General features: G+C 45.6%; 1 protein-coding gene across 1 annotated transcript; it reads right to left on the bottom strand.

Moving 5' to 3' along the window:
* Positions 1-7,188: 7,188 nt before the first annotated feature.
* LOC142750767 (olfactory receptor 11L1-like) lies at positions 7,189-8,145 on the bottom strand. The gene has a single exon (XM_075859745.1). The coding sequence runs from the start codon at positions 8,143-8,145 to the stop codon at positions 7,189-7,191; it is 957 nt and encodes a 318-aa protein (XP_075715860.1).
* Positions 8,146-27,626: the final 19,481 nt, after the last annotated feature.

Genomic DNA, 27,626 nt, shown 5'->3' with positions numbered 1-27,626 from the left:
CAAAAAGTCGCATGTACCTAAAAATGGTGCTGATCGAAACTACAGTTCGTTACGCAAAAAATAAGTCCTCGCACGGCTTTATTGATGGAAAAATAAAAAAAGTTCTGGCTCTTAGAATAAGGTAACACAAAAAGTGAATGATTTTTTACAAAAAGTATTTTATTGTGCAAACTCCATAAGACATTAAAAAAACTATAAACATCTGGTATCGCCGTAATCGTATCGCCCCGCAGAATAAAGTGAATATGTCATTTATAGCGCACGGTGAACGCTGTAAAAAAAATTGAATAAAAAAACAATAGTAGAATTGATGTTTTTTAGCCACCACGCCACCTAAAAATAGTATAAAAACTGCTCAAAAAGCCGCGTGCACCCCAAGAAAACTACAATGAATTCCTCAAGGGGTCTAGTTTCCAAAATGGGGTCACTTTTGGGGGTTTTCCACTGTTTTGGCACCACAAGACCTCTTCAAACCGGACATGGTGCCTAATAAAAAGGAGGCTCAAAATCCACTAGGTGCTCCTTTGCTTCGGAGGCCGGTGCTTCAGTCAATTACCGCACTAGGGCCACATGTGGGATATTTCTCAAAACTGCAGAATCTGGGCAATAAGTATTAAGTTGCGTTTCTCGGGTAAATCCTTTTGTGTTACAGAAAAAAATGGTATAAAAAGGATTTTCTGACAAAAAAAAAAAGTAAATTTCACCTCTACTTTGCTCTAAATTCCTGTGAAACACCTAAAGGGTTCATAAACTTTCTAAATGCTGTTGTGAATACTTTGAGGGGTCTAGTTTCTAAAATGGGGTGTTTCATTGGGGTTTCTAATATATAGGCCCCTCAAAGCAACTTCAGAACTGAACTGGAACCTAAAAAAATAAATAAATGAGGCAATACTTCACTTTTTACATTATACTGATAATGAGCCGTGCCCACCCCGAGATGGCCGCAGTTTTGACCGTTTGTATAAACGGAGACCCCTATTAGACCGTTTCAGTGCCCGGTTTTCCCAAGCATACACCCCTGAGAAGTGTATTTCTATTGATGAGTCCCTGGTACATTTTAAAGGGAGGGTTCAATTCCGGGAGTACCTGCCGGGTAAGAGGGCAAGGTATGGCGTGAAGATGTATGAGCTGTGCGAGAGTGCATCAGGGTGTACCTACAAATTTAGGATATATAAAGGGAAGGACACCAGTATTCAGCCCCCAGAATGCCCCCCCTCCCCCTTACTGGGAGTTAATGCAAAAAAATTTATACCAGCGTCCCACTCTTCAACTGCCTCTACCTGGATAATTTTTATACCAGCGTCCCGCTCTTCACGTGCCTCGCTTCCAGAAGTCCTGCGGCATGCGGCACTGCTAGAAGAAATCGAGAGGCCTCCCTAAGACTCTGCTTGGGCAAACAAGAAGGTGTGAGAGCAGGGCACATTCTAGCAGCAACATATTGTGTGTCAAGGACAAGAGAGATGTCACACCAGTACCCATGTACCTGTACTAGGTACCAGTGCAGAGACCCCCAAACCAGACTGCATCCTGGACTACAATAGGTACATGGGACAGGTGGATTTGTCAGATCAAGTCCTGAAGCCCTACAGCGCCATGCGGTGTGGTATAAGAAGCCGGCCGGGCACATCATACAGATGGCATTGTACAATGCGTACGTGCTACATCGATGTGCAGGCCTGACAGGAACTTTCCTGGAATTTCAAGAGGTGATTATCAAGAACCTAATCTTTAGGGACCAAGAAGGGGTGGCACCCAGTACTTCTGGAAGCGAGGCCACACGCATCGTACCAGGGCAACACTTTCCAGGAGAAATTCCCCAAACTGGCAAGAAGGGAAAAAGTCAAAAGAGGTGCAAAGTCTGCTATAATAGGGGTATAAGGGAGGACACAATATACCAATGTGACGCGCGTCCCGAAAAACCAGAGCTCTGTATGAAAGAGGGTTTTAAAATTTATCATACATCCCTTGGTTTATAATTTACCCCAATTTTACTTACCCTGATGTACTCCGCACAGCTTATCCCCCCTCGTCTTTCCCCTCTGAGCCCTGCTGTGTGTCCAGGCAGCTGATAACAGCCACATGTAGGGTATTGCTGTACCCAGGAGAACTCACATTACAGTTTATGGGGTGTATGTCTCCGGTCAAAATGCTCACTACACCTCTAAATGAATGCCTTAAGGGTGTAGTTTTTAAAACGGGGTCACTTCTTGTGGGTTTCAACTGTACTGGTACCTCAGGGGCTTCTGCATACATGACTTAGCACCAAAAATCCCCAGTAGGACAAATGGTGATCCTTTCCTTCTGAGCCCTCCCATGGGCCCAAACAGCAGTTTATCACCACAAACAGAGTATTGCCGCACTCAGGACAAATTGGGCAACAAAATGGGGTATTTTATTTCTTGTGAAAATAAGAAATTTTCAGCCAAAACGACATATTATTGGAAAAAATTAATTTTGTTTTAATTCCCAGCCCAATTCAAATAAGTTCTGTGAAAAAACTATGTGGTCAAAATGGTCACAACACCCATAAATGAATTCCTTGAGGGGTGTAGTTTCCAAAATGGGGTCACTTCTGGTGGCTTTCCATTGCTTTGATACCTCTGGGGCTCTGCAAATGCGACATGGCACCCGAAAACCAATCCAGCAAAATCTGGACTCAAAAGAACAAATAGCGCTCCTTCCCTTCTGAGGCCTCCCATGGGCCCAAACAGCAGTTTATTGCCACAAATGTGGTATTGCTACACTCAGGAGAAATTGGGCAACAAAATGGGGTATTTTGTTCCCTGTGAAAATAAGAAATTTTGATAAAAAATTACATCTTATTGGAAAAAATGACTTTTTTTCATTTCACAGCCCAATTCAAATAGATGCTGTGAAAAAACTGTACGGTCAAAATTGTAACAACAACCATATTTGAATTCCTTGAGGGGTGTAGTTTCCAAAATGGGGTTACTTCTGGTGGGTTTCCATTGCTTTGATACGTCTGGGGCTCTGCAAATGCGACATGGCACCCGAAAACCAATCCAACAAAATCTGGACTCCAACAAACACATAGCGCTCCTTTCCTTCGGAGCCCTCCCATGGGTCCAAACGGAAGTTTATCACCACAAATGGGGTATTTCCGCACTAACGACAAATTGGGCAACAAAATGGAGTATTTTGTTCCCTGTGAAAATAAGAAATTTTGATCACAAATGACATCTTATTGGAAAAAATGACATTTTTTTAATTTCACAGCCCAATTCAAATAGGTGCTGTGAAAAAACTGTGAGGTCAAAATGGTAACAACAACCATAAATTAATTCCTTGAGGGGTGTAGTTTCCAAAATGGGGTCACTATTGGGGGATTCCTACTGTTTTGGCACCTCAACACCTCTTCAAACCTGGCATGCTGCCTAAAATATATTCTAGTAAAAAAGAGGACTCAAAATGCACTAGGTGCTTCTTTGCTTCTAGGGCTTGTGTTTTATTCTACGAGTGCACTAGAGCCACATGTGGGACATTTCTAAAAACTGCAGAATCTGGACAATACATATTTAGTAGTGTTTCTCTGGTAAAACCTTCTGTGTTACAGAAAAAAAAAATGAATAAAATTGAAATTCAGCAAGAAAAATGAAATTTGCAAATTTCACCTCCACTTTGCTTTAATTCTTGTGAAATGCCTGAAGGGTTAAAAAACTTTCTAAATGCTGTTTTGAATACTTTGAGGGGTCTAGTTTTTAAAATGGGGTGTTTTATCAGGGTTTCTAATACATAGGCCCCTCAAAGCCACTTCAGAACTGAACCGGTACCTTAAAAAAAAGGCTTTTGAAATTTTCTTAAAAATATGAGAAATTGCTGTTTATGTCCTAAGCCTTGTAACGTCCAAGAAAAATAAAATAATGCTCAAAAAATGATGCCAATCTAAAGTAGACATATGGGAAATGTGAACTAGTAACTATTTTGGGTGTTATAACCCTCTGTTTTACAAGCAGATGCATTTAAATTCTGAAAAATGCTATTTTTTCAAAATGTTGTCTAAATTTTGCAATTTTTCACCAATAAGCACTGAATATATGGACCAAATTTTACCACGATCATGAAGCCCAATGTGTCACGAGAAAACTTTCTCAGATTCGCTTAGATAGTTTTAAGCATTCCGACGTTATTACCACATAAAGTGAAATATGTCAGATTTGAAAAATGGGCTCTGAGCCTTAAGGCCAAAACTAGGCTGCGTCCTTAAGGGGTTCAAATTTAAAAGATTATTAAAAAGTCATAATAGGTCTTTACTGTGACGGTGGTATCATGTCTGTCACTTATATAGGGTGCAGGTGCCTATACTAACTTTAAGATAGTCAGGATCACCTCCAGGTATCATGGTGGAAGGAGTAGCACCAAAAGTGGCGTCCCCATCGCTCAGTCGCGCATGCCTGAAGGCGGGTAGTGATGCTGGGTATCAGGGATGTAAGGCGCATGTCAACGCATGCGCCCTAGGTCACTAAGGGATAATAGCGGCCATATTGAGAATGGGCAGGGGGCGTGTAGACGCTGGGTATCAGGACTGTACGGCGCATGTCAACGCATGCTCCCTAGGTCACTAGGGGATAATGGTGGCCATATTGAGAATGGGCAGGGGGCGGGTAATGACGCTGGGTATCAGGGCTCTACGGTGCATGTCAACGCATGCTTCCTAGGTCACTAGGGGATAATGGCGGCCATATTGAGAATGGGCAGGGGAGAATAAAGTAAAATATGTTGCGCATGCGCATTGAGTACATTCCGGACGTGTTGGTGCTGCTAGGATACAGGTTAAGGGTAAACTAATACAGAGCTATATTGTTAAATCTGCTGTAAGGGAATGGGGAATAGGAATAAATGGACATTAGTTGTGGAGGTGTCAGTATATCACAGGGGGAACGCAAATACAACGGAAGAGTCAGACATGATTTCACAGAACATATAAGCCACTGGCTAGTGGTTAGTGGGATCACATAAGTGCAGGAGAGAGGAGGAGACAATTGACATGTCACTATCATGTAGACAGCTAGAGACACGTGGCAAATTATGAAGACGGGCACCATAGAATTGTATAACACATCCATGTGCCTTCTTGTCAACATAAAGCCCACAATATGTCACCGTTAGAGGGTGAAACCCACAGGAGGATGAAGACACGTAAGTCAAAACCGGACGGTGGCATAGTGAACATACGTGTAAGTTATATGACACCGATCCCTGGTCCATACCAACAGGCCATGCTAGACGGGATTGGTACAAAGTAGGTAAGAATTTGAAAGATACCAAGAGAAAAAATTACAATGGTGTAAAAACTGATTCCTGGAAACCCCGAGGTGATCCTGATTAAAAGAGAATCATTTCTGGAGACTAGGATTGAAATTCATTTGGGGGAAGAGAATAAAAAAAAACAGGCGTTCCTCCATCGTTCTATGCGTTTTTAATTTACACCGCTCAATGTGCGGCATAAATAACACGTTACCTTTATTCTATGGGTCGGTACGATTACGGCGATACCACATATGTAGAGGTTTTTTATGTTTTACTACTTTTGCATTGTTAAAACACTTTTCGTCGCTTTCCAAGAGCAGCAACTTTTTTGTTTTTCTGCCGATGTCGCCATATGAGGGCTTGTTTTTTGCGGGACAATGTGTCATTTTTATTGGTACCATTTTGGGATACATGGGACTTATTGATTAACTTTTATTATTATTTTTTGGGGGGCAATGGAAAAAAAGCATGGCTATTTTTCCATTGCCCCCGAAAAAAAAAATATATAGATTGTTTTTCCGCCATTCTCCTTGCGGTTTAAATAAAGTTAACTTTATTGTTACCAAATATGTTTATTTTTACTTTACGCTTTTACGAAATAAATAAATTTTTTATGGATAAAAATGATTTTCTTTTTTTTTTTACTGTTCACCATTTTTAATAAATTTTTTTCACATTTACTCATTATTTTTTTCAGTCCCACTAGGGGACTTCACTATGCGATCTTTTGATCGCTGATATAATGTTTTGTTATACTTACAGTTACTACAGTTACGTTTTCTGTCAACTAAAATTCCTAATTCCTTTTCCTGGTCAGTTTAAGACCCCAAGCACTTGACCATAAAAACGCCCGTAATTACGGGCCGTAATTACTCCCTGTAATTATTGGCCCATAGACTTCTATTGGCCACGGATACCTTCCCATTTGCTTACGGGAAGGAGCCCGGGCCGTTGAAAAATATAGAACATGTCCTATTTCAGGCCGTAATTACGGCACGGGCAGGCCCATAGAAGTCTATGGGGCTCCCATAATTACGGGTGGCTACGTGTGTGCACCTGTAATTACGGGAGTGTTGCTAGGCGACGTCAGGGGATTCCCCTGTCTGCAGGCCACAGCCTAATTTAAATTTTTGAATAAAGAGATGCAGAGAAAATGGTGTCTGAGCGATCATGTGACCCTTTTAAGGGGTTTGGACATGATGAAAGGCTGTGACGCATTGTATAGCCACTGTATAGGCATACACTGGGTGGCAATATGTCGCCCATAGGCTCCAATGTTAAAAAAAATAGGTATAATATTTCTCAAGGTTCCTCTGTTTGAAATTGTGCAGTCGACTACGCTTTTCTATGCAGTTAAAGTAAAGGTGCCGACAAATATTGGCTCGACAGATCCCAAAAGGACACTTTTTTGGCATCCTGTAGAAATTGGGATGGAAACAGCACCACCGTCACTTCATATGATGATGTAAGAATGCAACAAGTCGTCTTCATGTGGCAGCTCAAGCCCACTCAAAAAATCACAGTAAGAAGAAGCAATGACGTCAGTATTCCAAGAAAAAGCTAATTTTTTTTATTGTCCCAAAGTACAGACACCAGCAACGTTTCGGTTCTAAGTGAAGCTTTTTCGAGCTTGATAAAAAAAACTCACTTAGAGCCAAAACGTTGTTGGTGTCTGTACCATGGGAAAAAAATAAGATTTGCCTTTTTGGAATGCTGACGTCATTGCTTCTTCTTCCTTTGGTATCCGTCACAAAAATAAAGCCCTATGGATAACTTTGGCATATGGGTCTACAGCTTTCCTGGCGCATATCCCGAGCGTAGGACTCAAACGTAATGGAAATAGTGCCTTAAAAGGTCGAATGTTTTTTTTTTTAAAGATATTTTAGTTTTTCGCCTATTTATTATGTACAGTATTTATTTTTATAATAGGGATTTTTTTTTCAACTTCTGCAAGAAATTACTCCTAAATGTCCCAAATGCTTTAGCAATTTCTGCATTCCTTAAACTGTATATGACAGGATTCATCAACGGAGTCCCAACGGTGTACATCAATGACAGCAATTTTGTTATATTCGATGATTGTCCTTTGGTTGGAAGAACATAAACACTAAATAAAGTTCCATAAAATATGGAGACCACAATGAGGTGGGAACTACAGGTGGAGAAGGCTTTATGTCTGCCGGTAGCTGAAGGAATCTTTAGGATGACAAAGATGATATAACTATAGGACATTATGACTATTATAAAGGGGCAGAGAAGAACTGGTTGAGCAATTAGAACAATTTCCAACTGGACTCCACTGATATCTGAGCACGAAAGTTCAAGTATTGGTGGCAGGTCACAGAAGAAGTGGTCAATTGTATTTGGTCCACAAAATTCTAATGAGGATGTTGATGCTGTTTCAAATGTCGAAAATGAAAAACTCAGTAGCCAACTTACGATGACAAGCTTTAGGCATAAATTTTGATTCATGACCGTAGTATAACGTAAAGGGTCACAGATGGCCACGTATCTGTCATAGGACATCATTGTCAGAAGAAAGCATTCCGAACATTCAGAGAAAGCAAATATATAAAGCTGGATAATGCATCCTACAAAAGAAATGGTCCCGACTTTATGAAGTAGAATATGAAGCACAATGGGGACAATATCTGTGGTCAGCAAGAGGTCAGCTATGGACAGTTGTGTAAGGAAGAAGTACATGGGCCGGTGAAGATCACTGCGATAGGCCACCAAAGATACCATGAAGAGGTTTCCACATAGTGTCATACAGTAGATCAGGAGGAGAATAGTGAAGAATAAGTAATTTATATTTTGAGGGCTATGAAATCCCAAGAGATGGATCTTAGTGATCATGGAATTATTTTGTTGAGACATGGCCTGAAATTAAAATGAAATAAAAAATAGGAATTATAATAACAACAATAATAGTAAGTTATAACAATGTAAACCCTTTAGAGACCAAGCCTATCTTGACCTTAAAGGGTTATTCCCATCTAAGGGATATGTCATAAATGTCTCATAGATGTAAATCCCAGCTCGGCTGTTTTTGTAACCCTATAGAACATAATGGACAGAGCCGCATCACGTGACCCCCTCACGTGTAGTGAGGCAGCCACTGCCCGCCATATTTAGGTGAAGAATGAATAGAGTGGCATCAAGGCACATTTTGTTGTTTTCGCCTCCTTGCATCCCGTCAGTCATATTTTTTTTTTTACTTTTAGGGCTCTGTAGCTATTTGAGGACGTGATTTTTTTTTTAAATAAATATTTTTAAGCATAATTGTCGGGTACATACACTATATGGAGAATAGTATTGGCCCCCTCTTAGTCATTGAATTCAGGTGTTTCCTTCAGTCTTATTCCCACAGGTGTAAAACATCCGGCACTCACCCTGCAGTCACTTTACAGACATTTGTGATATAATGGGTCGTTGTAAAGAGATGACTGAATTCCAGCGCGGTCCTGTAATAAGTCGCCACCGTTGTAACGAGTCATTTCTTTACTCCTAGATATTCCACCATCACTTGTGACTGATATTATAGTAACGTGGGAGGATCCGCTGCGACTCAGCCATGAAGAACAGACCACGTAAAGTTACAGAGCGGGGGGCCGAGTGCTGAGGAGCAAGTGCAGAAAAGTCACCAACACTCCGCTGGCTCGATAGTACAAACCTCCTCTGGTATTAACATCCACACAAAAACTGTGCCCGGGAGCTTCATGGCATGGGGGCCGAGCAGCTGCATGCCAGCCTTACATCACCAAGCACATTGCATGAGGAATCACACTTCTCTATCTGGCAGTCTGATGGGCAAATCTGTGCTTGGCGAATGCCCAAATGATGTTACCTACCTGACTGCATTATGCCAACTGTAAAGTTTGGTGGCGGAGGGGTAATGCTGAGTCGTTGGGCGAGGCCCCCTAATACCGGAGAAGGGCAATCTTAATGCTTCAGGATCAAAGTTTTCTCTGATCCCTACCATTACTGCAGGAGTGAGGCTATCACCTCCACACTTCCACTCTTGGTGATGCGGTCACAGTTGTTGCTCCTGTGCGACCAGCAACAATGTACATCACATGTGCGTCATTTTGCTCTAAGGCCTCATGCACACGAACGTGCTTTTGTGGGCACAATTCCCCCGAAAATCCACATGAGAATTGCGGCCCCATTCATTCCTATGGGGCCATGCACACAACCATGGTTTTCACGGTCCGTGCATGGCCCAGGAGCAGAAAGAACGGGCATGTCTTATTCTGCGGTCCGGGCTCATTGAAAATAATGGGCGGCTCGTGGCTGTCACTCCGTGGCCGGCCGATCCGAAAATCACGGCCGTGCACATGGCTACAGTCGTGTGCACGAGGCCTAAAAGGTTAAAAATGATAAGAATAATAGTAATTTTCTGCATTAACAGATACCTCATACAATATCCAGCATTAAGATGCCTCCTTGTCTATTCCAGTGTCTTTTTTTTTCCACATATAAGACTTTTCTTTAGTAAATATTGTTAAACTCATTCCCCAGGAAAGATTGTAACAAACCCCACGTCGTTCACTAAGAAAGTCATTTCCCACAAGTAAAGGAGATAGTTGAAGGGATTTGTGCCACATTTACTGTAAGGTGCACTCCTCCTTATAAAATGGCACATTTTGAACTCTTTGACATTGGAAAAATTTAATCTACTCCTACTATTAATAGGCGTAGATTTGCGCCAAATTTGGCGGATTTTATTGTGACACATTTTATGTTCAAATCTGCTGTAAACTGCATTATAAATGTGGGCAAATATTCTAAATAGGAGAACAATATTCAGAGAAAAAAAAAAAAAGTGAAAATCAAATAAAATATTGAAACAGTTGTATAATAATAATAATAATAATAATAATAATAATAATAATAATAATAATAATAATAATAATAATAATAATAATAATAATAATTTAAAATATGTATAAATTCAAAAAATCTCAACAATGTGTTTTACCTTATTTTAAATTTGCAACTAAATAAGAACATATTTCTGATATGACTGTACATAGAAAAAGAACTGTCACAGATGCATGAGCTTTGCCACCATGTCCTCAGCCCTTTCACTTATTACCTCTATCATTTATAGCTGAATGCTGAACATTGTAAAACAATAGGCAATATTTAAAATGTGTTACCAATCTCATGTGCTTTATTAAGTTTTAAATAGAATGATATCTGGGGATATTCTTTGCTTCATTGTAAACTTTTTTAATTTCCCATATTCACCACAGAAAGATAAATTAATAGAATGAGTATTATATATTGTCCCATCGAAGGGTTTTTCTGGGACTTTGATATTCATAACTTAACCTTAGGATAGCTAATCAGTATCACATCAGTGGGGGTCCGACTTCCGGCACCCCCACCGATCAGCTGATTGAAGGGGCAGCGGCGCTCCACTACTTCTGGTACTGCAGCTCTTTACAGTTCAGCCCCATTCAAGTGAATGGTATGCAATAAAGAGGCTGCAGCACTCACCGGTGCCTTAATCAGCTGATCGGTGGGGGGTGTCAGGAGTCTTACCCCCACTTCTCTTATATTGATGACCTATCCTAAGGATAGGTCATCAAAACCTCTTTAATATTGGAGCTATGTCCCAAAACTGTGTGTTATGTTTCTCACCCGAGTAGTGGATCCATTGAGCTGCAATCTGTTTAGCACTGGACAAACTGAGATGTGAATATGGACTTTCCCGATTGGAGTCCCAGGTTATGGTCCTCTGAAGTAGTCGCCAATTGGCAGAGGACACACAGCTTTGGAGCAGGATTAGTGGCAGAATTAGGAACGGAGCCAGGGTTCATCCCCAGGAGAGCAGTTAGAAAGTGACAAGCCATAGGATGAGGCAAAGACAAAGTCAGAAGACAGGCCAGGAGTCAAAACTAGAAGATCGGACACAGGTACCAGCCGAAAAATCCAATATGTCAGACAAGAGCAGAGTCCAGGAGCAAGGCAGAGTCAAGGTCAGGATTAGAGTCAGAAACAAAGTCAAAATGCTCTCCAAGGATGTACCTAATCTGCAGGCTATGCTGTAAGGCTGGATTCCCGTTAAATAGGGTGGTGGGACTGACGTCATCTGTCAGTGACGATATTGATGGAAATCCAATGCAGCCGTCAGCAGAGAATAGGAGAGCTGTGGCTGGAGGCAAGAAAGCCGTGGCTGCCATGGGGGGGATTGTCACCAGCTTGGGGAGGGGTGAGAAATACTGTGAATCTCTGCACTTCGCTACTGTTTCTGTGGTAGTTACAGCAGAGGTAGCGTAATCTCGTTGTAACCTGTCATCTACAGCGTAATCTCGCGAGATCACGCTTCCTCTGCTGTAACTACCACAGACAGAGTAACGAAGTGCAGAGATTTTGAATAGACATCCCGTGTAATGTCTATTCACTGTCTAAACACTTCAGTATCATTAATGTGTTAGTATAAGACAGCACATAGCAAGCTAAAAGGATTCCTATGCGCTGACTAAATGAATGGAGAGAAGTGCATGACGCTGATTGGCCACTGATTGGTCAGCGTCATACACTCCTCTGTACAACGCCCACTTGGTCTAAAGTAAAAACACGCCCACATGGGCATTAAGAAACTCATTAGCATAACTCTAAAATCGCTAATAAAGTGGTGAAAATAGATCTTTTTTTTAATAAAAAGCACTGCTGTCACCTACATTATAGCGCTGATCTTCTTATGTAGGAGATAGGGCACTTATAATGTGGTGACAGACCCTCTTTAATGTATAGTAATCTACAAAAACTAAAAAAATTCAGTTTTTTGTAAATTGCTATAAATTAAAAGAACTTTGAATACTGTGGTCGTGGCTTGTTCAGCACTGAGAGAGGTCGTGTCTTCCCTGTGCTCCTGTTCTCTCATCACAATTTCAGCCGCAATCCTCGGATTTGAGCACTTTAGGAGTGCCCTACTGGCCAGCACTGTTGTTAGGAGTATTATGAGGGGCGATTGGCCCGAAAATAACCTACTCCGTGTTTCGGCCTACAGACACAGGGGAGGTGCAGACTAAATTTCCGGAGCTCCTACTCACCGGGCCGCGAACCCGGAATTGCCTTGCCCTCACCCCACCCCACAGTAAGCTCCCTCACTCGCCTCAACATCGGCGAAAGGAGAGGACTGCGCCGGCACTGTGTTTCGGCCGTCCCTGTGACTTTGGCCTAGCGCTGCGTGTGATGCCTCGATTTTTGGAACCGCCCGGCTGTGAACCTGCAAGAGCCCTTCCCCGCCGCCAGAGACAGTGCCGGCACTTCCACAGGAGAAAGCCTTGTTCCCTGTTAAAACCCCTGCCTGGAGATCCGTTAGCAGGAAGGCGAAGAGCAGAGATAGCAGGTGAGGACACATCCACCGTGGGGCACCATTTCTCCTTCCACCCCCCCCCCCACCCTTTTAACCTCAACCTGCTTCTGGGACTACACACAATACTGTGCCTCCAGCCAGACTTTATCCCCCAGACCATAAGACCTGCTTCCTAGGGGCTCACTGCAGGCTGCTGACACAAACCACCTACCACGACCTGCACAGCTCGAAGCCTGACTTGTCTCACATATTGCCCTTACTCCATGGTTCCAGCTCTACAGACTACCCTTGAGCCCTATAACGGGTGTGGTAGCCAGCCAAATCACCTCTTGGCCCGCGTTCTGCCACACCTTTGCATTGCCAGACTGAGCCAGCAGTTTAGCCCCATATTATCACCTGGGTCATATCACAATACGACCGCACAAACCCTTGCTGCTTATAGGGGATATTTGACTTTTGACAATTCTCATGTCTACTGAGAGCCTTGCTCTAATTTATAAGGAGGACTAACAACCTACATACTTTCCATCGCCTGTGGGTGTGACACACCTCTGTATCTATGCTACATTAATCAAGGATTGACACCCTAAGAATACTACATCAGCGATGCTTTCTCTAACAGATGGTCTAACTCAACGATCTTGACAACCCGCAGACCTTACCGAATGTATAATGGTTAAGATTGGGTAGCAAAAATCTAGGAACACCACTGTACCAGCTAAAGCCAACTGCCTTGATAACTTTATTAGAAAGAGTCAGCCTTCGCCCAACAAAAATCACTCTTCTACCATTACACGTCACGACATTGGCGTTACATACCTCCCAACCATCCCGATTCTGGCGGGACAGTCCCGGTTTCTCACTGCTGTCCCGCCATCCCGGCCGGTCTTCAAAATGTCCCGCTGGGTGCTGCATCAAAACAGCTGATTGCTGCTGACTGCAGCAGCGATCAGAAGAAGGCAGGAGTCTTGTGGCGTTGTACTCACTGGGATCGATGCCGGCCTGGGAGTGGACCAGTCCAGTCACCTGACCTGTCAACTGACCTAACTGTCAGGTGACTGGACTGGTCCACTCTCGGGCTGGCATCGACACCAGTGAGAACGCCGCTGCAAGACTCCTGCCTTCTTCTGACTGTGAGTGAAAACAGAGGAGAGAGTCACAGCAGTAGGGCCGGCTACAGTGGCATAATTACCGCTCTAGCAGCCATAGCGGCGGCTACGGGGCTCGCAGCATGAGGGGGCCCGTGCCACCCGCCGGCACGGCCCCCCCCCATGGCCGGAGGCTCCGCTAGCAGCTGCTATGGCTGCTACAGTGCAACCCCACTGAAGGGGTTCTTCCTACAAAAGACATGCATCCACCATCCACAGGATAGGGGATACATGTGTGATCGCTGGGACGCCCAGCGATAAGGAGAACAGGGGACAGAAAGTCCCCCGAAGTTCTCCATGACAAGCCTCGGACTTCCGGGGTCTGTCTGCAGCTCCATAGAAATGATTGCGCACTGGTCGCATGCGTGACCAGCGCTCCTTTCATTTTTATTGAACTGAGCAGACGCCGGAAGTCCGAGGTTTGTCATGCAGAACTTCGGGGGACTTTCTGTCCCCCGCTCTCCTTATCGCTGGGCGTCCCAGCGATCACACATGTATTCCCTATCCTGTGGATAGGGGATGCATGTCTTTTGTAGGACAGACTATATCCCATTTTTTTTTGGGGGGGGCTATATGGCGTTATCTACAGGGGGGTCTGTATGGCGTTATCTGCATGGGGGGTACTGTATGGTGTGTTCTACAGGGGGTCTGTATGGCGTTATCTACAGGGGGGTCTGTATGGTGTTATCTACAGGGGGGTCTGTATGGCGTTATCTACAGGGGGGTCTGTATGGCGTTATCTACAGTGGGGATTTGGGGCTGTAAGACGTTATCTACAGGGGGGCTGTATGGCGTTATCTACAGGGGGTCTGTATGGCATTATCTACAGGGGGGCCGTATGGCGTTATCTACAGGGGGGCTGAATGGCATTATCTACAGGGGGGCTCTAAGACATTATCTACAGTGGGGCTGTATGGCATTATCTACAGGAGGGCTGTATGGCGTTATCTATAGGCGGGGCTGTATGGCGTTATCTACAGGGGGGCTGTATGGCGTTATCTACAGGGGGGATTTGGGGCTGTAAGACGTTATCTACAGGTGGGCTGTAAGGCGTTATCTACAAGGGGCTGTGTATGGCGCTATCTACAAGGGGCCATGTATGGCGCTATCAATAGGGAGGATTTGGGGCTCTAAGACGTTATCTACAGTGGGGCTGTATGGTGTTATGTACAGGGGGGGCTGTATGGCATTATCTACAGGGGGCTGTATGGTGTTATCTACAGGGGGGATTTGGGGCTGTAAGACGTTATCTACAGGGGGCTGTAAGGCGTTATCTACAAGGGGCTGTGTATGGCGCTATCTACAAGGGGCTGCGTATGGCGCTATCTACAGGGGGGTCCTGTATGGCGTTATCTACAGTGGGGATTTGGGGCTGTAAGACGTTATCTACAGGGGGGCTGTATGGCGTTATCTACAGGGGGTCTGTATGGCATTATCTACAGGGGGCTGTATGGCGTTATCAACAGGGGGCTGAATGGCGTTATCTACAGGGGGGCTGTATGGCGTTATCTACAGGGGGCTGTATGGCGTTATCTACAGGGGGGATTTGGGGCTCTAAGACGTTATCTACAGGGGGGCTGCATGGCATTATCTACAGGAGGGCTGTATGGCGTTATCTATAGGGGGGCTGTATGGCGTTATCTACAGGGGGGCTGTATGGCGTTATCTACAGGGGGGATTTGGGGCTGTAAGACGTTATCTACAGGTGGGCTGTAAGGCGTTATCTACAAGGGGCTGTGTATGGCACTATCTACAAGGGGCCGTGTATGGCGCTATCAATAGGGAGGATTTGGGGTTCTAAGACGTTATCTACAGGGGGCTGTATGGCATTATCTACAGGGGGGCTGTATGGCGTTATCTATAGGGGGGGCTGTATGGCATTATCTACAGGGGGCTGTATGGCGTTATCTACAGGGGGGATTTGGGGCTGTAAGACGTTATCTACAGGGGGGCTGTAAGGCGTTATCTACAAGGGGCTGTGTATGGCGCTATCTACAAGGGGCTGTGTATGGCGCTATCTACAGGGGGGTCTGTATGGCGTTATCTACAGTGGGGATTTGGGGCTGTAAGACGTTATCTACAGGGGGCTGTATGGCGTTATCTACAGGGGGTCTGTATGGCATTATCTACAGAAGGCTGTATGGCGTTATCAACAGGGGGCTGAATGGCGTTATCTACAGGGGGGCTGTATGGCGTTATCTACAGGGGGGCTGTATGGCGTTATCTACAGGGGGGCTGTATGGCATTATCTACAGGGGGGATTTGGGGCTCTAAGACGTTATCTACAGGGGGGCTGTATGGCATTATCTACAGGAGGGCTGTATGGCGTTATCTATAGGGGGGCTGTATGGCGTTATCTACAGGGGGGCTGTATGGCGTTATCTACAGGGGGGATTTGGGGCTGTAAGACGTTATCTAGAGGGGGGCTGTAATGCGTTATCTACAAGGGGCTGTGTATGGCGCTATCTACAAGGGGCTGTGTATGGCGCTATCTATAGGGGGTGCTGTGTGGTGGAATCTATAGGAAGGCACTATCTACAAGGGGGGGGGTTGTGTGATACCCAGCGGAGGGGGGCCCCAGTCAAAAGTTTGCTATGGGGCCCAGTCTTTCCTAGTTATACCCCTGGCCGGCTACCTCTACCGCTCTCTGCACAAAGTATAAGGGTCTGTGTCTGGAGCTATCTACAGGGGGGCTGTGTATTGAGCTATCTACAGGGGTGCTGTATCTGGAGCTATCTACAGGGGGGCTGTATCTGGCGCTATGTAACTTAATTTTAAACACTTTAATTATTAATAATGAAATCATTTAATCCTGGAGAATTGTGAGTGTAATCTCCAGCCCGGCAGATGTCACATCAGGATATTCAATCTGGTGGTGATATTTCTGATGGAAATAATAGATCTTATGTTGTAAATGTTGATGTTATAATTGTTTCCTGTGATGTTATGAGGTCTCGGATAACATAATCTTAATGATATAATAGGCGGCTTATTCTAATGTCTTGACGTTACAGCAGAAGATGCTCTAAGGACCCGTGATGGGCGATGGCTCTCTCCATCCAGGCTTTTGTTGCTTCTCATCTTTCTCCTTAGACATCTTGGAATCCAACATCTTCTACTTATGAATGACTCCACACTTGGCCAGGCCTCCTTCCCATGACGTTCTAAAGTCAAGAGTGACTCCACGCTTGGCCAGGCCTCCTTCACCTGACAACCGAAGGGCCTGCTGATGTTCTCCTCCTCAATATATACAACCTCCTCCACTACATCCGCTTCCTCCTCATCCTCCTCTAGAATGGTCTCCAGAATTGGCCGAAAATAAACTTTGGCAAACTTTGACGCTGACTAACACTGACTAAATTGACGCTGACTAACACTGACCAAATTGACGCTGACTAACACTGACTAAATTGACACTGACTGACTAAATTGATGCTGGCTAACACTCACTAACCTTTTTTTAGAGTTTTATGATTTAAAAAAAAAAAAAGAACAGAAAAAGTCTCCCTTATAGACTGGGAGAGGAAGGGAGGGGTGATCACAGTTAAAGGCTGTGATGAAGGGGTTAATGGGTGTTTTTTTTTTAACTTTGTGGTCACTACTTCTTCTCTCGACGTCCACAGGCTCCGATCTCCTTAACTTCCTGACTCCAACAGGAAATCAGAGCCTGAGACGTCGTTCCTCTAAGGTACTAAGCTCTGATTGGAAAGTCTGAACAGACTAACGAATCAGAGCGATCTCCAGCAAGGGACCGCTTTCATTGGTCCCTTGTAGTGTGCCCGGACATCAGGGTAGACAGACTATAAAGTTAACCGCCGCTGCGGTGTTGCGCCGTGCGGCGGTTAACTTATAAAGTGCAGACGTAACTGCACGTCAAGGTGCGCGGACAAACTGCACACATTGCCGTGCATTAACAGTAAGGTGCGGGAAGGGGTTAAACAGGCGAATGAATGTAAAGACAAAGTTTCTCTTTAAGTTACGTGGAATTTGTGCTTTGTTCCAAGGTTTTGAGTAATTTGCCAGTAATGAGTATGTTCACATGTGGTGTTTATACTACATTTCCGCTGTCATTTTTCGGTGTGACAGGAAAACATTTATAAGAATTCCTACAGACAAGCCATAAATCAGATAAATGTCTGTGATTCGAGTACCACTTTAAGTTGTCCTACCTGAAGATTATATCTATCTACAGACTTATCTAGGGGACAATTAAAATGTCAAATGACAAACTTCATTTTCCTGCATTTAAAATCTCAGCACTAGAGATGAGCGAACTTATGAAAAGTTTGGTTCGGCTAGTTCGCCGAATTTCACGAAAAGGTTAGATTCGGACCGAACTAGTTCGGACCGAACCTGTAATTTCTGTGCGCCGAGCATGGTACTGTCCAGGGTGCTGAAAGAGTTAATGGGCTGCACTAACTCTTTCAGCAACCTTGACAGTACCATGCTCGGCCCCCGGAAAATACAATTTTAATGTAATAAAAAAATAAAATAAAAAAATGTCATACTTACTTTCCTCCTGTCCGGCCTCCAGCGATGACGTTTCATCCATGTCACCGCTGCAGCCAATCACAGGCTGTAGTGGCGGTCACGCACATCAGGATGACGTCAGAAGGCCGGCCTCCAGGGATGACGCTTCATCCCACATGACCGCCTCTGCAGCAAATCACAGGCTGCAGCGGCCTCTGCAGCCAATCACACGCTCCTCTCCTGAAATACTCTGTGCTGCGCTGCCTTAAACTCTGTGGACAGGTCAGGATCCTATTTCTTTTAAATGCTGCTGGGGAACCCGCTCGATCCACTATATAAGGCTGCGCTACAGTGCAGCATTTAAAAGAAACAGGATCCTGACCTGTCCACAGAGTTTAAGGCAGCACAGAGTATTTCAGGAGATGAGCGTGCGGATCTTGTGCGGGGTGGTGACTTGCCAATCATGTGAAGGTGTTATTGAGGACAGGAGTGGAGGAGAGGTAACAGACTGAGCTACGTAATGGTAAGAGCAGAGATCACAGCAGAACAGAGTATTTCAGAAGAGGAACGTGCAGATTCAGTGCTGCTGTGAACTCTGCTCTTACCATTACATAGCTCTCAGTCTGTTACCTCTCCTCCACTACTGTCCTCAATAACACCTTCACATGATCAGGATCCTGACCTGTCCACAGCGTTTAAGGCAGCACAGAGTATTTCAGGAGATGAGCACGGCCGGCCATGGGCAGCCGATCGTTTTTCCGAGCAGTGCTCCCATTATAAAGTATAGGAGCACGGCCCGTAAAATAAAAAAATAGAACATGTTCTATCTTTTTAACGGCACGGGCACCTTCCCGTGAGAAAACGGGAAGGTACCCGTGGCTAACAGAAGTCTATGGGCCCGCTATTTCGGGTCGTAATTACGACCCGTAATAACGGGTATTTTTATGGTCGTGTGCATGAGGCCCCGTAATGACGGGTGGCTACATGTGTGCACCCGTCATTACGGCAGCGTTCCTAGGCGACGTCAGTAAATAGTCACTGTCCAGGGTGCTGAAAGAGTTAACTGATCGGCAGTAACTTTTTCAGCACCCTGGACAGTGAATTCCGATCAGAATATAGAGTAACATGTAAAAAAAAAAAAGACGTTCATACTTACCGAGAACTTTCTGCTTCCTCCAGTCCGGTCTCCCGGCCGTTGCCTTGGTGACACGTCCCTCTCGACATCTGGCCCGACATTCCTGGATGACGTTACAGCCCATGTGACAGCTGCAGCCAATCACAGGCTGCCACGGCCTCTGCAGCCAATCACATGCTGCAGCGGCCTCTGCGGCCAATCACAGGCTGCCGCGTCAGAAAAGAAGGTCGGACTGGAGGAAGAAGAGGGACTCGTCACCAAGACAACGACCGGGTACGTATGAAATGCTTTTTATTTTATTTTTAATCAGCAGCCTCTTTTCTCTATCAGTGATTGATAGAGACAAGTGGCTGACGATTTGTATAATATTTTTGACGGGGTTCGGTCAAAACGTGTTCGGCCGAACCCGGTGAAGTTCGGATTCGCTGCGAACCGAACTTTTCCCGATGTTCGGACCGAAACCGGGTTCGGTTGTCCCGGTTCGCTCATCTCTACTCAGCACCTCTACATGTGTGTAGCTTTATAAATTATTTCCTGTACGGCTTTCCTAACATCTTTATTTCTCAGACTGTATATAATGGGGTTCATCAATGGGTTAAATACAGTGTAGAGCAGGGATAGGCTCTTACTGATGGTCGATGATTGTCGTTTTGTTGGAAGAACATAAACAATGAACAGAGAGCAGTAAAATATGGAGACCACAATGAGGTGGGAGCTACAGGTGGAGAAGGCTTTCTGTCTACTGATATTGGAAGGAATTTTTAGGATGGTGGATATAATCTGTACATAACACACTATGATTATTATGGTTGGGGTGATAAGTAAGGGAATGCTTATTAAGAAGTTTTGTAGTTGGAAATTGAAGGTATCAGAACAGGCAATTTCTAGCATGGGAACAAGATCACAGTAGAAATGGTCAATGATATTTTGTCCACAAAATGTTAAAAGTGAAGATGTGTAGGTGTCCATGAGCGATATTAAAAAGCCCAGTAACCAACAGGTGGCGGCCAATTTCATACTACAGAAACTTGTCATTATAGAGATGTAACGGAGGGGGTTACAGATGGCCACATATCTGTCATAGGACATCACTGTGAGGAGAAGGCATTCAAATGATTCTGAGACACAGAAGAAATAAAACTGAGTCATACAGCCAATGAAAGTGATGGTCCCTCCGATATATAGGAGAATTTGAAGCATGTTGGGGACAATATCTGTGGTCAACAAAATGTCACTGATGGACAGTCGTGAGATGAAGAAGTACATTGGAGTGTGGAGGTTCTTGCTGGTGTTTTTCCCAGAAATATTGTTTATGTGACCCAGAGGTGTCAGGAGGGTCTCTAATTCGGTCCTTTATGATTTTTACCATGTTATGGGCATTGTACCAATTAGTAGCTCAGGGTTTATGCAGATTTGTGAGAACCTACAAAGCTAAGCTTCCCCCACCACCTTCTTACCCTTCTTAAATATTAGTACAACTCCATCCGTCCTCCAATCCTGTGGCACTGATCCTGTTACAAGAGAGTCTAAGAAGATGAAACACAATGGTCTGTCCAATATTGAGCTTAATACTCGTGGATAAATGACGTCTGGGCCAGGGGATTTATCAATATCGAATTAGCTTAGATGCAGCTGTACTTCCTCCTGTGTTAAGCAGGTAATATTGGGTGGGGAACATTTATCACTGTCCTCCTGAATATCTGGTATTGGCAGCTCGGGCGTGTTAAATTCAGTCTTCCACTCATCCCCCTCTCTGATGCGGATAAGGTTATAAGCCCCCCGAAGATCAAACTTAGAGAACCATTGGGCCCCCTGAACCTGATTGAAGAGATCAAGAATCAAAGGAAGGGGATACTGGTTCCTTACAGTTACCTTATTCAAGTTTCCGTAATCGATGGACGGCCTAAGACCACCATCCTTCTTCCCTACGAAGAAGAAGCCAGCACTAAAAGGAGAAGTAGAGGGGCGAATGTAACCCTTGGCCAGGCATTCCTGGATATATTCTCTCATGGCCTCACGTTCGGGACAAGAGAGATTAAATATCCTACCCTTAGGGAGCTTAGCTCCTGGTACCAATTCGATAGCGCAATCGTATTCTCTATGAGGAGGTAACACTTCGGAGGCCTTTTTAGAAAAACATCAGCGAAATCCTGAATAAACTCAGGTAGCGTGTTCACCTCCTCAGGGAGAGATATAGAATTAACAGAAAAACGTGACGTCATGCATTCATTACCCCATTTGGTAAGATCCCCAGTATTCCAGTTAAAAGTGGGATTATGCATCTGCAACCAGGGAAGGCCTAAAAACAAATCGGACGATAATCACTGCATAACCAGTATAGAGCACTGCTCCAAATGCATGGAGCAACAATGAGTTCAAAAACAGGGGTATACTGCGTAAAATAACCATTAGCAAGTGGAGTGGAGTCGATACCCACTACCGGGACAGGTTTAGGCAATTCAATCAATGGCATAGCTAGAGACATAGCAAATTCCACAGACATAATATTAGCAGAAGACCCTGAATCCACGCAGGCACTGCCGGTAGCAGACCTACCCTCAAAAGAGACCTGAAAGGGAAGCAAGATCTTATTAGGTTTCATATTTACGGGAAATACCTGTGCGCCCAAGTGACCTCCCCGATTGTCACTTAGGCGCGGAAGTTCTTCCGGCTGCCTATTCTTACGCCTAGGACAGTTGTTCACTTGATGCTTGTCATCCCCACAGTAGAAGCAGAGACCATTCTTCCTGCGGAGCTCTCTACGTTGTTGGGGAGACACGGAGGCCCCGAGTTGCATTGGTTCATCCGAGTTTTCCGTGGAAGAACGAAGCAACGGAACCTCGGAAGCCATCATGGGGGAGCCAGAGGAGAAAGCACAAAAACGTTCAAGTCGTCGTTCCCTGAGACGTCGGTCAAGACGTACCGCTAAAGCCATAACCTGATCTAGAGAGTCTGTGTAATGGCAGGGGGTAGGGAGACGGACAAGTGAGCCCTAATCTACCCACCACTCTGTCCCTGCCTACTTGCAACGACCCGCCCTAGGCGACGGGGTACAACTGGGCGGCAGTCCCTGCGCTCAGTAAGTGCACGACAAACACGACAAACATACAAGGAACACAAGCAAGGAAAAGGGGCCGTTGCCCACGGCAACACCGTGAGCAACCAGAGTGGTGAACGAGCCGAGTCAAGCCAGGAGTGTGTGAGGTACAAAACGAAAAGCAGAAGAGTAGTCGGTAAGCCAGGGTCGGTATGGAGCAGGATCAAAAATAGCAGGAGCTGTAGCTGGGCCAGGAACCACAAGGAAAGAAACAAAAGCAATAACAAGCACCGAGGGACAGGAAGTGCAGGCTTAAATAGACCGAGGGCGGGAGCTAGCTGAGTCTGGCCAGGTTACGATAGGCTCTCCCACTCCTAAGCCTGCCAGCCTGAATGGTGGAAGCAGGAGTCAGTCTCAGGGATGTATTCTCAGGTGCTGACTGATTAGTTCTGGGAGTTAACCCCGCTGTGCCTGGCAGATCCTTTACAGTACCCCCCCTTTTATGAGGGGCCACCGGACCCTTTCTAAGTGGACCTGGCTTACTGGGGAAACGCAGGTGGAACCTCCTGACCAATACCCCAGCGTGAACATCCCGGGCGGGTACCCAAGTCCTCTCCTCGGGCCCGTATCCTCTCCAATGGACCAGGTACTGGAGGGAGCCTTGGACCATCTTGCTGTCCACAATCCTGGCCACCTCGAATTCCACCCCCTCCGGGGTGAGGATGGGAAGAGGAGGTCTCCTCGAGGGAGCCAAGGACGGGGAGCAGCGTTTGAGGAGGGAGGCATGAAACACGTCGTGTATCCGAAAAGACGGGGGTAACTCCAGCCGGAAGGAGACAGGATTGAGGACCTCAATGACCTTATACGGCCCAATAAACCGGGGAGTAAACTTCTTGGACGGAACCTTGAGACGCAAGTTCCTAGACGACAACCACACCAGATCCCCGACCATAAACAGGGGGTTAGCAGAACGTTTTTTATCAGCCTGAGTTTTTTGTACGCTCTGGGACACCTCTAGGTTTTTCTGAACCTGGGCCCAGACTGTGCACAGTTCCCGATGAACGACCTCTACCTCAGGATTGTTGGAACTACCAGGTGAAACGGAGGAGAACCGTGGATTAAACCCAAAATTACAAAAAAAAGGAGAGACCCCTGACGAGTTACTGACCCGGTTATTAAGGGAAAATTCGGCGAGGGGAATGAAAGAGACCCAATCAAATTGACAGTCAGAGACAAAACACCTTAAATATTGTTCTAGAGATTGATTAGTCCTCTCCGTTTGGCCATTGGTTTCAGGATGGAAGGCAGAGGAGAAGGACAGATCAATCCCCAACTTCATACAGAATGCTCTCCAAAACAATGAAACAAATTGTACCCCTCTGTCCGAAGCAATATTGACAGGGACCCCATGGAGACGCAGGATGTGTTTGACAAACAAGGTAGCCAACGTTTTGGCGTTGGGTAGTTTCTTGAGGGGCACAAAGTGGCACATCTTACTGAAGCGGTCCACCACCACCCACACCACCGACTTGCCTTGGGATGGAGGCAAATCGGTGATAAAATCCATGGAGATATGTGTCCAAGGTCTCTGGGGAATGGGCAACGAACGCAGTAAGCCCGCTGGTCGGGACCTGGGAGTCTTGGACCTAGCACAAACCTCACAAGCGGCGACGTAGGCCTTAACGTCTTTAGGCAACCCAGGCCACCAATAATTTCTGGTAATGAGGTGTGGTGCGGGGAACTACCAGGGTAGCATCAGGCTGGTTGACCCTCTGAGCCAGGGCCTGGACCTGTAGGGAGAGACCCTGCATTTGCTGAGCCAGGGTCTCACGGGGATCCATAGTGGTGTCAGGGACCAGGGGTAGACTAGGTATGGGCTTGTTATTATGTAATGGCAGGGGGTAGGGAGACGGACAAGTGAGCCCTAATCTACCCGCCACTCTGTCCCTGCCTACTTGCAACGACCCGCCCTAGGCGACGGGGTACAACTGGGCGGCGGTCCCTGCGCTCAGTAAGTGCACGACAAACACGACAAACATACAAGGAACACAAGCAAGGAAAAGGGGCCGTTGCCCACGGCAACACCGTGAGCAACCAGAGTGGTGAACGAGCCGAGTCAAGAGTGTGCGAGGTACAAAACGAAAAGCAGAAGAGTAGTCGGTAAGCCAGGGTCGGTATGGAGCAGGATCAAAAATAGCAGGAGCTGTAGCTGGGCCAGGAACCACAAGGAAAGAAACAAAAGCAATAACAAGCACCGAGGGACAGGAAGTGCAGGCTTAAATAGACCGAGGGCGGGAGCTAGCTGAGTCTGGCCAGGTTACGATAGGCTCTCCCACTCCTAAGCCTGCCAGCCTGAATGGTGGAAGCAGGAGTCAGTCTCAGGGATGTATTCTCAGGTGCTGACTGATTAGTTCTGGGAGTTAACCCCGCTGTGCCTGGCAGATCCTTTACACTGTGACTATGTAATGACAGGGTAGGGGGACAGACAGGTGAGCGCTAATCTACCCGCCACTCAGTCCCTGCCTTGCACGGCCCATACTAGGCGACGGCGTACAACTGGGCGACGGTCCCTACGCTCAATAAGTGTACGACAGACAAACAGACAAGGGTACCCAGAAGCTAAGGGAAATGGGGCAACACCGTGAGCAACAGGAGTAGTGAACAAGCCGAGTCAAACCAGGAGTGTACGAGGTACCAAACACAGAGCAGGAGCGTAGTCAGTAAAGCCAGGGTCAAAATGAAGCAAGGACAATAATAATAGCAGGAGCAGCAGAGCCAGGAAACAGGAAAGAATCACAGGCAGAGGACAAGCAGGAAATGAAGGTATAAATAGACCGAGGGCGGGAGCTAGAACCGTCTGGCCAGGCTGTGATAGGTTCTCCCACTCCTGATCCTACCAGCCTGAGTGATAGCAGATCGAGTCACTCTATCAGACCTAGGAGCAGGTGCAGACTGATTAACCACACAGAAGCTGTGTCTGGCAGAACCTTTACAAGCTCCTTGTGAAAGGAGCAAACGAGCTCTGATCAACGAGATATTGCAGATTTTTTTCTGATCGCATGCATTGCCGCTGGGTCCCTTTTGTGCAACACAGCAGAGACCCAGCAGCTATGGCACCCACCCTGCTTTTTATCAGGCGCCATTTTTAAAGACCCTTTCCCGAAGTAGATCTACAGATCAGCAACGTGAAAGTGTTAAAGTTTCTTGCCACTATGTATTTAATGCGTTAATAGTCAAGATAAAGATGGCTACATCTGTATATAGGGCGGTGTTTTGGTGCTCCTCAAGGAGAACGTTGAGTGTGTATTAAGAGCAGACAGAGATCCTGTCAGGTGCGAGACAAGTAGTGTATGGGACAGTCCATGAGATCTGGAAGAGATCTGTGGAGAGGAGTGGGCCCTGCCAGGAATCGTTGCTAAAAAAGCAGTGACCCTGTAAATCCAACTGAGCGTTTGTGGACTGCTACCAGCTCCTCGATCCTAAACCAGACTTCTGAATTACTCGAGTCTGCCAGGGAGAGTGCTGTGTGACTGGAGAAGGCCCTGTGTATCCTGAAAGCCTTGTCACCCCTGCCTGCAAGTAAAACCAAGGACCATAGACTATAACTGCCAAGATAAGTGCCCATCAGAGACTGTAACTGGCAAGAGAAGTGCCCATCAGAGACTGTAACCACCAAGAGAAGTGCCCATTAGAGACTGTAACCACCAAGAGAAGTGCCTATTAGAGACTGTAACCACCGAGTGAAGTGCCCATCAGAGACTATAACTGCCAAGTGAAGTGCCAATCAGAGACTGTAACCGCCAAGAGAAGTGCCCATCAGGGACTGTAACCGCCAAGAAAAGTCTCCATTAGAGGCTGTAACCGCAAAGAGAAGTCTCCATTAGAGACTGTAACCACCAATCGAAGTGCCCATCAGAGACTGTAACCGCCAAGAGAAGTCTCCATTAGAGACTGTAACTGCCAAGCGAAGTGCCCATTAGAGACTGTAACCGCCAAGCGATGTCTCCATTAGAGACTGCAACCGCCAAGCTAAGTGCACATCAAAATCTAAGACTGTAACTGACAAGCTGTGGGCCGACATTTGTAACCTCCACGCTGTATACCCATTTGAGACTGTAACCGCCAATCTAAGTGCCACTGTTTGTAACCATTACTCATTGTGCCCAGTCAGAGTGAAGTTACATTGAACTTATCGGTCTTTATCTCCATAGTTGTGCCATCTTCGAGTGGGGTATCATGTCAAGGTCAAAGCCAACACACAAGAAACTGACTCTCTTACATGCGAACGTTGTCTTAGCCTTCCAGTTTGAACCTACAACTCAGATATTTATTTTATTAAATCAAACCGAAAGAGGAATAAAGAAGTCTTATGATGGGCCCATTGTGAGAAACCAGCACTCAATGTACCACAAGCCTTATTCCCCATTGTAAAGCCTCTGTCCAGTTCTATTTCTAGAACTTTTTTACTATATTTAAAATCTACCTACAATAATATAATCAGCGCTAGATTTTCTTAATATGTGTTCCTGATGTCAAAGATGTTGTCCAGGATTAAAAAAAACATGGCTGCTTTCTTCCAGGAACTGTGCCACAACCTTTCCATGGATTGAGTCTGGTTTTGCGAATTAGGGTAAGTCAAAACGGACCGACCCTGACATGGTCACGATGCAGCCAACAACTGCGTCGGCACCATGTTCGGCCCGGCTGTCAACTACGCTGTTAATGGCCGTTCATTATTGCGGGTAAAACGGCCCTTTACCTGCACAATTGAGTGTTTTTTAATTTATACACCCTATATGGCTAGAATTTGCAGCTAATGCGCCGTTTTACCGGAATAACACGCGACCATCAACAGGCTAGTTGACAGGCGGGCCGAACATGGTACCGGCGCAGTAGTTGGCCGCGTCGTGGACGTGTCAGCGCCGCTCCGTTTGGATAATAGGGCTGAACTGCAACACTCACAAGCTATGGACAGGCATGCCACTGTTTTTGGAATAAAGCAGAATGTTTTTCTAATCCTGTATATACTCATTAACTTGTAGAAGGATGAAATGCAAAATTGCAAAGGATTTTTTTTTTCTGAAATAAGTGACGTGAGTGATCTGGGGACCAGCTGCTAATTGTAAATGAAGAGATTTTTAGATTGGATCACAAGAGGCAATGACCAAGTCTCCAAAGAGTATTTTCCCATGGTCCCTTGCCTCGTGCTGTGTATATATATATATATATGCAGGTACA

This window comes from Rhinoderma darwinii, chromosome 3 (genome assembly GCF_050947455.1).
Source record: "Rhinoderma darwinii isolate aRhiDar2 chromosome 3, aRhiDar2.hap1, whole genome shotgun sequence".
Classification (NCBI taxonomy): Eukaryota; Metazoa; Chordata; class Amphibia; order Anura; family Rhinodermatidae; genus Rhinoderma; species Rhinoderma darwinii.
This window is presented reverse-complemented; position numbering and strand designations above follow the sequence as displayed.